The sequence below is a fragment of the Haliotis asinina genome, chromosome 12 (assembly GCF_037392515.1).
Source record: "Haliotis asinina isolate JCU_RB_2024 chromosome 12, JCU_Hal_asi_v2, whole genome shotgun sequence".
Classification (NCBI taxonomy): domain Eukaryota; kingdom Metazoa; phylum Mollusca; class Gastropoda; order Lepetellida; family Haliotidae; genus Haliotis; species Haliotis asinina.
Window position 1 is genome coordinate 45,563,950 of NC_090291.1, and position 12,878 is coordinate 45,576,827.

At 38.3% G+C, this 12,878-nt stretch overlaps 2 protein-coding genes across 2 annotated transcripts in view; one reads left to right on the forward strand and one right to left on the reverse strand.

The window, feature by feature from the left end:
* The window catches only part of LOC137257740 (CD109 antigen-like), a 32,439-nt gene extending 27,881 nt beyond the window's left edge, over positions 1-4,558 (forward strand). The window contains exons 35-37 of the mRNA XM_067795156.1: positions 1,375-1,549; positions 1,971-2,076; positions 2,335-4,558. Of these exons, the coding sequence (XP_067651257.1) occupies positions 1,375-1,549; positions 1,971-2,076; positions 2,335-2,516 (463 nt within the window). The 3' untranslated portion in view covers positions 2,517-4,558. The remainder of the gene's footprint in view (positions 1-1,374; positions 1,550-1,970; positions 2,077-2,334) is intronic.
* Positions 4,559-4,962: 404 nt separating this feature from the next.
* LOC137257528 (uncharacterized) lies at positions 4,963-7,108 on the reverse strand. Its single transcript, XM_067794853.1, has 2 exons — positions 6,480-7,108; positions 4,963-5,032 (listed from the first exon to the last, which is right to left on the reverse strand). The coding sequence occupies exons 1-2, from the start codon at positions 7,106-7,108 to the stop codon at positions 4,963-4,965; spliced, it is 699 nt and encodes a 232-aa protein (XP_067650954.1).
* Positions 7,109-12,878: the final 5,770 nt, after the last annotated feature.

Consider the following 12,878-nt stretch of genomic DNA (forward strand, 5'->3'; position numbering starts at 1 on the left):
GTCTGCCTGTATTCCTTGTACAGTATTCTGGGTCTGCCTGTATTCCTTGTACAGTATTCTGGGTCTGCCTGTATTCCTTGTACAGTATTCTGGGTCTGCCTGTATTCCTTGTACAGTATTCTGGGTCTGCCTGTATTCCTTGTACAATGTTCTGGGTCTGCCTGTATTCCTTGTACAGTACTCTGGGTCTGCCTGTATTCCTTGGGCAGTATTCGGGATCTGCCTGTATTCCTTGGGCAGTATTCTGGGTCTGCCTGTATTCCTTGTACAGTATTCTGGGTCTGCCTGTATTCCTTGTACAGTATTCTGGGTCTGCCTGTATTCCTTGTACAGTATTCTGGGTCTGCCTGTATTCCTTGTACAGTATTCTGGGTCTGCCTGTATTCCTTGTACAATGTTCTGGGTCTGCCTGTATTCCTTGTACAGTACTCTGGGTCTGCCTGTATTCCTTGTACAGTATTCTGGGTTTGCCTGTATTCCTTGTACAGTATTCTGGGTCTACCTGTATTCCTTGTACAGTATTTGGGGTCTGCCTGTATTCCTAGTACAGTATTCTGGGTCTGCCTGTATTCCTTGGGCAGTATTCTGGGTCTGCCTGTATTCCTTGTACAGTATTCTGGGTCTGCCTGTATTCCTTGTACTGTATTCTGGGTCTGCCTGTATTCCTTGTACAGTGTTCTGGGTCTGCCTGTATTCCTTGTACAGTATTCTGGGTCTGCCTGTATTCCTTGGGCAGTATTCTGGGTCTGCCTGTATTCCTTGTACAGTATTCGGTGTCTACCTGTATTCCTTGGGCAGTATTCGGGGTCTACCTGTATTCCTTGTACAGTATTCGGGGTCTACCTGTATTCCTTGTACAGTATTCGGGGTCTACCTGTATTCCTTGTACAGTACTCGGGGTCTGCCTGCATTCCTTGTATAGTATTCTGGGTCTGTATTCCTTAGATAGTATTCTGGGTCTGCCTGTATTCCTTGTACAGTATTCGGGGTCTGCCTGTATTCCTTGTACATTATTCGGGGTCTGCCTGTATTCCTTGGGCAGTATACTGGGTCTACCTGTATTCATTGGGCAGTATTCTGCGTCTACCTGTATTCCTTGGGGAGTATTTCTAGGTCCAACTCTTTTCATTGAGAGCAGTCTGTTATGACTTTATCATCCTCTGAGGGTGACCATAGTCAAACTGTATTCCTTTTTGGAGTATTATGGTTATGACTCTATTCCTTCAAGAGTATTCTTGGTCTAACTGTATTCAGCACGGTGAAAATGTATTCCTTTAGGATTATTCTTGGTGTGACAATATTCCTATAAGAGAGTTCTGGGTCTAATGGTATATGGATGCTTAACAATGACAAGTGGTGATTTTTGTCTTCCAGCTGGGCATACACTGAGAAGAGTCTGACCAGTGGCCTTGCTGTCCTGGAAGTTGACATCCCTACTGGCTACATGGTCATGAACGACACCCTACGTGAATATGTTAAATCTGGCATTGTGCCCAATCTGCGGCGAGCAGAATTCTACGGCAGGAAGGTCGTCTACTACTTTGAATATGTAAGTACTTAAAAGTTTGATTCAGATTAGTGTGGTTATGTAATAAGACCTACTCTCTTGTGTTTAATTCCTGATTATTCCATGGGTCAGTTCCTGCCATGATGATCAGAAGATTCTACCATCTACAATTATAAGTGTTTCTTGACAATGTCTGTCAGTATGTCATTGTCACCATATTACCAAATATCAAGGAACTGTTTGACATGGAATGATGTTGGACTCTCTCGTTCTCTCTCTCGCTCTCTTTCTGTCTCTCATTAAAACAAACACACTGATATTGTTATAATCCATGATACTTAAACTTTGATTACTCCAACCTTTGCCCTTCGTGCTGACCCTCCATTGCTGTTGTAACTGGTGTTATTCACTCAGGATACGTCTTAAGGTTCAGACTTAGTAGTCAGACATTTCTCTATTTCAGCTGGACCAGAGTAAGACCTGTGTATATTTCCGGGCAGACCGTTGGTACCCAGTAGCCAATGCCACCATTCAACACCGCATCAGGGTGTTCGACTACTATGAACCTGGTAAGGAAAAGATTTTGATATCTCTCTTTCTCATAATCTACAAATTTCTAATTTCATTGTATTATTTTGAAGACTGGCAAACAGTCATTCCAGAACACTATGTTTATGGGTGTGGACCTCTGAATAGCTGTTGTTTCAAGGATTGTCAGCACCATTTTTGTGCAGTGAGCAAATCTTTGAAAAATTTATTCTTGCCTTGTATTTGTCTGAACCACTTTCATCTGGGTTGCTGATGTGAATATTGCTCTCTATTTTCAGGGATGCACAATACATCAATCTACACGACCTACACCTTGTTTACCATGAACATCTGTTTTGCTTGTGGTTCCTACCAATGTCCATATTGCCCCTCATTCAATGTGGCCGCCATCCTGCAAGCCAGCATCTCAATGACAGCTGTCATACTTGGATTCATCATCAAACGACATTTGATAACATGATAAAGTAAAATGAGGTTGTAGTCATGTCCTCAAGTGTCAGGTTGTTAAATTTGTTAAAAAATAGTATTAGCAGAATCCACGTCATTATGTTTAAGGATATTTTAGTTACTTACTAAATGCAACTATTATTGTGTGGTTTTCATCTCAATAGCCTTTGACCATAAAGGATTCAAAGAATAACGCAAGTATTCACAAAACAATTGGGAATATTTGATGCCCTCCTTTAAAAACATGAAATACACCATTTGTATCCATTGTATGATAGTTTCAAAATGTGTTAAGACCAGTTTGTGATTACCAGGTGATCCGCTCATTGTTGTGTTGCAATAACGTTTATTACTGTATTTCAGGGGAGATAATGCTGAAAACGTTCTGTGTTTTCAAACTAAAACATGTGTCCGCATGATTTATTTGTTTTAAGGTGAAGAGAATTACATTGTCATGCCTTTCTACATCAAACATTTTGATACTGTATCTCATTTGATATTTCAGTTTTTAATTCAAATTAACTCAGCTGAGCTCTGAGATATCCTGTTTTGTTCTGTTCTATATCAGAGACAGAGACTAGGTGTGTCACTTTGAAACAAACACTGTTGTTTATGTCTAGATCCATCTACATACATAAACATATGTCTTAACAAAAACACGGTTGGCTTTGAATAATTGATTTCACTCCCAACTGACCTTTAATACCTTTTTATTTAAATGGGTAAAAATTGGGAGGTGCATTCAGATCTGTTCATATATAAACGTCGAGTTCATGCAACTAGAGGGAACTGCTTTATATTGCGATATGCATTTGAAGTTGATGAAATAACATGCTCATGAAAATTTAACAAAATAAGTATTGATCTCTCTTGTGTATTTTGTCAGATTCTCAACTGACGGAAATTCCTACATTGGTATGTTAGGATTGGGAAGCATGTACTTTGAGAGGTTTTGAGAAAGTCTATCCTAGAAACAAACCACTTTAATTTTCACGTAGTTCTTGCCAGGTCTCTCTCTTTCTCTCAGATGATAACAATAATTATCAAAGAAACATCCTGCTTAATACACTGTGTGTATCATTTCAACATGATTATCATGATGTAGATATAGAACATATTGTGTGTATATAACCTAATAAACAAATGATTCATGTTCATTGTATAATATTCATATGTACATTGCATTAGAAATGCACATCTAGCTGAAGGTGCTTATAGGTTGAAATGAAAATTTATGTATCCATATACATTGACCCAACCAACCTGAGTTTTGTCTTAATGGCCTTGACATTTTGTATCATATCTGGCTTTTTAACTGGTAGATTTGTGTGTGAAACTTTCAACAATACTGATCAATTGATAAATGACAAGGTCAGTATGCATATTTTCTGTTGATAATTACTTCCTACCCACCCTTCCACCCCCAAAAACATAAAAACTTGAGTAGCTAGTATTATTTAATACAACATGGAAAGTCTGAAAACATAACACTCGAAAAGAGTGAAGGGTCGTCCCATTCTTTCCTAACTATAGTGTATCTGTCTTGCCATAACAGTTACACAATGGTAAAGTGAAAATGGGTAACCCTTAATTTTCTTAAATAATACATGTTTGTTTCCTTCATGCTTCTATACAGGCAGTGTCAACTATAGTGGCAAGATTTAAACACTCACCAGCAGAGAACAAATTAAATGAGTCATTTTTTAAATTCTATATTTCACCATGATTATTGTGTACATATGTCTATTTTGTAAAATTTCATAACCTGAAATGAAACTAATGTAGATAAACTGACAGTAGTTATAGGTAAAGTAGAATCTGTATCATTTATGGTTGATTACAACTGCTGCATGTTTGAAGGGATTTACATCATTTTGTCAGAATTGCAAGATGATCATTTAGTGAAATCGCTATTTGTCTTGATCTTGAAGAAAAATATTTTATTCAGATCCATTTTCCCCATGAAATCATTTTATCCATACAATGGTTGTACATAGAAACTATTTTTTACCTATATCAGCAAATAACTTTTTAATAAAAATCAATTTTTAGAAAGTGTGCGTTTTATTCCTGTTGATCTTTCATTCTCAATATTGGTTCTATAGAGAATACTTGGAGTGATTTCAGGTCAGTAGAACAGGAGAAACAGATAGTCAGAGTGAGGTTGATGAAACAGCCCGACTGTGCTTGTTCTTAGCAGAGACAGTCAGTGTGAAGGTGAGAGAACACCCAAGTACCGGTCATTGTCAGACATATTCATTGAGAGAGTGAGAGAACGCCCATAGCAAGTACCAGTCATAGTCAGACATGCTCCATGTGAGGGTGAGAGAACACACACAGCAAGTACCTGTCACAGTCAGAGATGCTCCGTGTGAGGGTGTGAAGACACACATAGCAAGTAGATGTCACAGATTGTAGAGCTTATCATAAATGTACAAGACAGACAAGGCACTGACATTTTATGCCGATGTTGACAACTTCTCGGATTGGACAGATGCAGGTTTTGACAGCTTCCACTGTACAGTGAACCTGTGGAACAAACTGAGGATGCTGGGATGTAAGCTGTCTTTACAATTTCCCAACAGACTATTCTTGTTCAGCTGTCAAATTCAAATTCTCCTAAGCAGCAATTTTGGTGAGAGAATGAAGCGACCTCATACAGCATTTGATGCTGAAAGTTACCACTCTGTTGTTAGACGAATCGCTGTACACTGCTTGCAAGTGATTTGTTGTTTGCAAAACACCTTTCTTCTGTCATAATGATATTCACCTAGCAGCAACAATGGACAAGCTTCCAAAAGAGGCCAAGGTTTTATATCTGGGGTGAAAATAACAACCTTCACAGACAGCTAGCTTGAGACAGATAAGATCACATATTGTAGCATACAGACAGGAATGCTATCAAATCTATAAACCGGCGAACTTATCTTAAAACAGGCCATGGAAAATGACACTGAACACTGATGAGACATCCAGAACAATGTCCACTTCAAACATTTTTTTCCAGAACAGTTCATTCTCTCAAGTATACCAAAAAGAGCTCTAATGCAAATATTACAGCTACAGTAAAATGACGAGGAAATCTGGGAGAAGTTTGCAGACTGGTGAATACTTCCATCCCAGGACTGTTCACAATCATGCACCAGCTTATCTCAGTGATCATCATCTCATCAGTCCCAATGAGACCTCTTCGTTCCCAGAACTAGTTCCCGTGAATAGTGCCCAAGATCCGCTTTGTATTGCCTCACTCAGCATTGGCGATGTTGCCAACAGTACCTGTCAACATTAAACTTTCTGATTCTCTTGCAAGTTTTAATACTCACTTGAAAACCTAAATTTTCAAGAGCACATACCAACTCTTTAAATCTACCATTTATGTTTTTTGTATATACATCTTACCTTGTTTGGAAGACGTCAAGGAAGGCTAACTGAGCAGACGACACTTTGACAGGGACAGCCAGGTGTGCAAGAAAGCATGGAGGCAGTACAGCACAGGTTAATGAATAAATAACTTTTTCGGCACTTGTGCACGTTTCTCAAACACCTGGCTGTGCCTTTCCCTGCACTCCTCCCTCGTAACAGTGAACTGTGTCAGTATTTTTAATGATAGTTTGGTAAACATCTTTTTGTTATCATTAGGACAAAAATTCTGGAAAAACCTCACAGAGTTGGTATGTTTTGATTATGATGATAATAATAAATGCATACTTATAATGCGCCTGTTCCATACCCTAAGGCATATATATACAATGGAATATTCACAGCTGAAATAATTAGTAGTATGCTGTGAAAAAGAGTTTTAAGTCTGGACTTAAAAATGTCGATTGTATTTGAGCTTTTAATGGCCCAAGGGAGAGAGTTCCAAAGCACAGGTGCAGAGTATGAGAATGACCGGTAGCCAAAGGGTTTTAGTTTGTAGGGTGGGATGACCAGTAGATCTTGAGTGTTTGAGTGCAAGTTGCGTGCGGGGACATACGGATGTAGCAGTTCAGCCAGGTAGGAGGGAGCCAATCCATGGAGGCACTTGTATGTCAAACAGTGGATCTTGAAGTCAATTCTGGCCTTAGCTGGTAGCAAATGCAAGTCTTTCAGCACAGGTGTTATACGGGAACGTTTAGAAGTTTTGCTGATGATGCGGGCAGAAGTGTTTTGTATCTTTTGAAGTTTCTCGAGGAGGGTAGAACTGAGGCCTGAAAGGATGCTGTTGCAGTAATCAAGCCTTGATGTAACAAGAGCTCGAACAAGGGCTTCAGTTGCAGCAGTTGTTAGGTATTGCCGGATGTTACCAATGGATTTCAGGTGAAAGTAGCAGATCCTGCTCAAATGATTAACATAAGAATCCAGAGTCAAGGAAGAGTCAATGTGGACACCCAAGTCCTTAACAACATCAGAGAACTTGATGTCTGCATCTGCAACTTTAAGGAAATCGGTTTTGACTTTGTTGAGTTGTTGCTTTGTACCAACGAGAACTGCTTCTGTTTTAGTGTCATTGAGTTTAAGCATATTTGTAGTCGTCCAGCACTTGATGTCCTGTGTACATTTAGCTAAGCAGTGAAGAGATGTGGAGAGATCTGACAGATGGAAGGCTTTCAGGAGCTGAGTCATCAGCAGAGGTGTGAGAAACTGTGTGGCTTTCAGTAATCATTCCGACATATCCAGTATACAATACAAACAGGACCGGACCAAGGACTGACCCCTGTGGCACACCACATGTGATTGCAGTGCCTTTAGATCTCTCGCTACCAATGACAACAGATTGCTGTTGGTCGGACAGATAAGATGATACCCATTGAAGGGCATGACCTTCAAGTCAACATTTAATTGAATATGTTATGCTTATTTGTTTTCGAGTTACAATGCAATTCATCGGTTCGCTTTTGAGAAAAACGGACTATATGTCACAATGTCAGCTTTGTCCCTGTGGAGGATGCACTTTGGTAAAAAAACACCGGCATGAATATGGTTCTGACATTGAAGAAATGTACTTGATCATTGGTTTCTGGCTTGCCCAAGGTGAAGGGTAGCCAGCGGTGAAAGTGTTTGCTTGTCATGCTGAAGATATGGGTCCGATTCTGAATATTGGTATGATACCTGAAGCGCTTTTCTGGTGCCCCCCACCGTAATATTACTGGAATATTGCTAAAAGCAGCATGATACTCACTCCCTCAGATTATATTAAACTGATAGTCGTAATAACCACATAAGACAAAAAAGTAGAATTTTATTGAAACACATAATAGAGTCTACAATCATTAACATAAATACAATGCAACAAATACGGTCCAACATCACTGTATCAAAATTAAAGAAAATTACATAGGTTTTCCACAACCACAAAACGCTGACTTGAGAAGGAAGTTGCAGGTTCTAACCTTCTACTGAGTGGGCTTTGTTAAGACTTAATGAAAATTTGACCCAACAATGTTAGAGTGTATAAGCCACCTGTATCAGACCCATGTTCAGTAACTGCCTCAAGGAAAGTCCAAACAGTGCTACCAACCATAAATATAAGGCCCTCATCCAGTCAGTGCCCTTGTAAAGTCCAAAAAGTGCCATCAATCATAAATATCAGGCCCTCATCCAGTCAGTGCCCTAGTAAAGTGCATAAAGTGCCACCAATCATAAATATCAGGCCCTCATCCAGTCAGTGCCCTAGTAAAATCCACAAAGTGCCCCCACCCATAGATATCAGGCCCTTGTACAGTCACAGACCCCAATAAAGGCCACAATGTGCCACAGGTGGCTGTCCCGAATAATGCTAATACTCTGTTCTGGAATGTGTGATCGAGGATTCCTATTCACAAATCATTTGTAGGACTACTCCATTCATAATTCAATAATTCTTCAGTGATGACGGCTTTAATGCCATAAATGCTTTTTGGATCAGGACACAGTTTTGGAAGCAAGTAGAAAGTCAGTGTTTGCTCACTGTGGAGAGCTTAATACTGGAGTAATACAGATGTCGTGTGCTGGTACAGAGCAAGCGCTAGCACCAAGCGTTAGGGGTATAAACACTAATGGATCCTACTGTCCCATATTTGGAAGTATCATCAGAACACTAGTCCACAAAACATTTATAGCACTGTCATACATTCCCTGAAGCAAATATATCCACGAAAGCCCACGTAAGTCTAAAAAATGTGGCTATCTAGATAGTCTCAGGGCCCCTTTTCATTATATTTCATTTTTTTTAACTATGAACATTTTTTTTCTGTAAAAACATGTTCATTTTCAGAGACTGATTGTTAGTCTGTGCAACATTCATAAGCCAATGATAAAATAACAGGGTTATGACACTGTATAAAACTAGGCCCATGTGACTGCCTGAGGCAGGCTAGATTTCTGATGGATAGTCTAAACTTACAGCAAGCCATACCGATGGTCTGCTAAACACTATAGATACCCATACATCTGGGTAAATTCACCGTATCTTGGTGTCTGGTCTGGCTAAATTCATCATAGGTTGACTTTTGAAGCTCCCAGGCCCTGATGTCAGGCTGGGATTTGGTTTATTTAACACACTAGTTGCCTCATGTCGTAATTTTACGAACACTTCGTGGATCAAGACCAACAGTCTGCTTATTTACAAATCCCTCGATTAGCTGCCACTAACAATCACCGAAATAACCCAACAGTATTTGTACATAAAACACAACCAATAACACAAGTGTTACGTACATAACAACATTCTTATAACAAAATGATGGATTTAACAAAATGTTTTTGTTTTGTCTTACTGTCCCAGTGAGTTGCCCTACATTAGAACTAAAGCATGCAGAATGAACTAAGTTGTAAATTAGGGGACCGTCTGACTTCATTATAATCGTTGCTTACTGTACATGTATATAAAATACACCAAACAGTGAGATAAAAATGTTATATTTAGTTAATATTTCAAACTACTATCTGCAAAGACCAGATTCTGGTGGTAAATAGTCTTGCTATTAACTTCATATATGCTACTCAACTTTTCATAAGGATCATTAAACATGCTACTCTACTTAAACATATTTTACAAATATTGAGAATAAAACATGCAAGATAAACAGATATTTTTAAAATCCATCTCTATAAAAAACTGAGTTGTGCATAATAAACATGCCACTTTGTGTCCATGGCAACATGTTTCTGAAAATCTGGTTAATGCATTGTTAGGTTATAACAGGTGTGCACATGTGAAAATATATGCCCTGATGTGATACAAAAATACTCTTGTACACTCAATAAAATTCCCAGGTTGACTTGACCTTTTTTTCATCCAAATTTAATTAACTTATAGGTTTTGTGACAAAGATTTCAGTGGAAAGTGTGTTAAGACAATGTCATAATCAATCAAATACAATCAATGATTGATTTTAGGGTGCAAAGAATATTCTGAAACTTGTAACAATAATTCCCAAATCTACAAATCTACTAAACTCACTCCCTCAGATTATATTAAACTGATCGTCGCAATAACCACATAAGACAAAAAAGTAGAATTTTATTGAAACACATAATAGAGTCTACAATCATTAACATAAATACAATGCAACAAATACGGTCCAACATCACTGTATCAAAATTAAAGAAAATTACATAGGTTTTCCACAACCACAAAATGCTGACTTGAGAAGGAAGTTGCAGGTTCTAACCTTCTACTGAGTGGGCTTTGTTAAGACTTAATGAAAATTTGACCCAACAATGTTAGAGTGTATAAGCCACCTGTATCAGACCCTTGTTCAGTAACTGCCTCAAGGAAAGTCCAAACAGTGCTACCAACCATAAATATAAGGCCCTCATCCAGTCAGTGCCCTAGTAAAGTCCCAAAAGTGCCACCAATCATAAATATCAGGCCCTCATCCAGTCAGTGCCCTAGTAAAGTCCCAAAAGTGCCACCAATCATAAATATAAGGCCCTCATCCAGTCAGTGCCCTAGTAAAGTCCCAAAAGTGCCACCAATCATAAATATAAGGCCCTCATCCAGTCAGTGCCCTAGTAAAGTCCCAAAAGTGCCACCAATCATAAATATAAGGCCCTCATCCAGTCAGTGCCCTAGTAAAGTCCCAAAAGTGCCACCAATCATAAATATAAGGCCCTCATCCAGTCAGTGCCCTTGTAAAGTCCCAAAAGTGCCACCAATCATAAATATCAGGCCCTCATCCAGTCAGTGCCCTAGTAAGGTTCAAAAAGTGCCATCAGTCATAAATATCAGGCCCTCATCCAGTCAGTGCCCTAGTAAAGTCCAAAACATGCCACCAATCATAAATATCAGGCCCTCATCCAGTCAGTGCCCTAGTAAAATCCACAAAGTGCCCCCAACCATAGATATCAGGCCCTTGTACAGTCACAGACCCCAATAAAGTCCACAATGTGCCACAAGTGGCTGTCCCGAATAATGCTACTACTCCGTTCTGGAATGTGTGATCGGGGATTCCTATTCACAAATCATTTGTAGGACTGATTGTTAGTCTGTGCAACATTCATAAGCCAATGATTAAATAACAGGGTTATGACACTGTATAAAACTAGGCCCATGTGACTGCCTGAGACAGGCTAGATTTCTGATGGATAGTCTAAACTTACAGCAAGCCATACCGATGGTCTGCTAAACACTATAGATACCCATACATCTGGGTAAATTCACCGTATCTTGGTGTCTGGTCTGGCTAAATTCATCATAGGTTGACTTTTGAAGCTCCCAGGCCCTGATGTCAGGCTGGGATTTGGTTTATTTAACACACTAGTTGCCTCATGTCGTAATTTTACGAACACTTCGTGGATCAAGACCAACAGTCTGCTTATTTACAAATCCCTCGATTAGCTGCCACTAACAATCACCGAAATAACCCAACAGTATTTGTACATAAAACACAACCAATAACACAAGTGTTATGTACATAACAACATTCTTATAACAAAATGATGGATTTAACAAAATGTTTTTGTTTTGTCTTACTGTCCCAGTGAGTTGCCCTACATTAGAACTAAAGCATGCAGAATGAACTAAGTCGTAAATTAGGGGACCGTCTGACTTCATTATAATCGTTGCTTACTGAACATGTATATAAAATACACCAAACAGTGAGATAAAAATGTTATATTTAGTTAATATTTCAAACTACTATCTGCAAAGACCAGATTCAGATGGTAAATAGTCTTGCTATTAACTTCATATATGTTACTCAACTTTTCATAAGGATCATTAAACATGCTACTCTACTTAAAAATATTTTACAAATATTGAGAATAAAACATGCAAGATAAACAGATATTTTTAAAATCCATCTCTATAAAATACTGAGTTGTGCATAATAAACATGCCACTTTGTGTCCATGGCAACATGTTTCTGAAAATCTAGTTAATGCATTGTTAGGTTATAACAGGTGTGCACATGTGAAAATATATGCCCTGATGTGATACAAAAATACTCTTGTACACTCAATAAAATTCCCAGGTTGACTTGACCTTTTTTCATCAAAATTTAATTAACTTATAGGTTTTGTGACAAAGATTTCAGTGGAAAGTGTGTTAAGACAATGTCATAATCAATCAAATACAATCAATGATCGATTTTAGGGTGCAAAGAATATTCTGAAACTATGTAACAATAATTCCCAAATCTACAAATTGTACCAATCTGTGAAACTGTTGTGAAACAAATGTCAAAAAATATGACATTAGTCTATACTAAAATTGAATTAAACCTGGAAAAGACATGTTCCAATAAATCTCCACTATACCGTTAATGTATCTACGGATCAGCCCAATCATTTTATTACCTTGCTTTGCTGGCTCCTCTTTCTCACATTAGCCAATCAGCTTTTAGCTGCCATTACAACTGAGCATGCAAGTGGATGCAGCTGTGAAGGTTTACTTTACTGAAACCATACAGACAAACTGCCAGGTCTGAAACTTTTACAAAATGTGCAAGATCTCCTACCTCTTTCAGAGTACCTCTGCATAATTTGTGTTGAAAATTAACATCAGTTAGATTAATATAAAAAGTGAAAGTGAGTTGTGCTTTGTATGCTCAACTTCCCAGTGTAGACTGAATAAAAAGACAACCAAGGGAGGTAATAAAATCATCAAGTCACGCTGTAGGTGCATCCAGGGTAGAGTGGAGATTTATTTATTTATACCTTGGAGAAACCAAAGATGGTCAAAGATATATAATAGAAGGTTTTGATACATTTTAAAGAGTGGTAAATGTGAGGATATCCAGTATGTTCACTATTCTACATGATTGTAAAAAATACATTTGAATACATAGTCACCATTAGGATTAAGTTAAATATATGAACTTTTGCACATACTTCTCAAAAATCCTGCAAGAAATATTAGTTGTTGATTATTTTCCCAATTACATTAATATGTAATTCTGTAATGCATGCT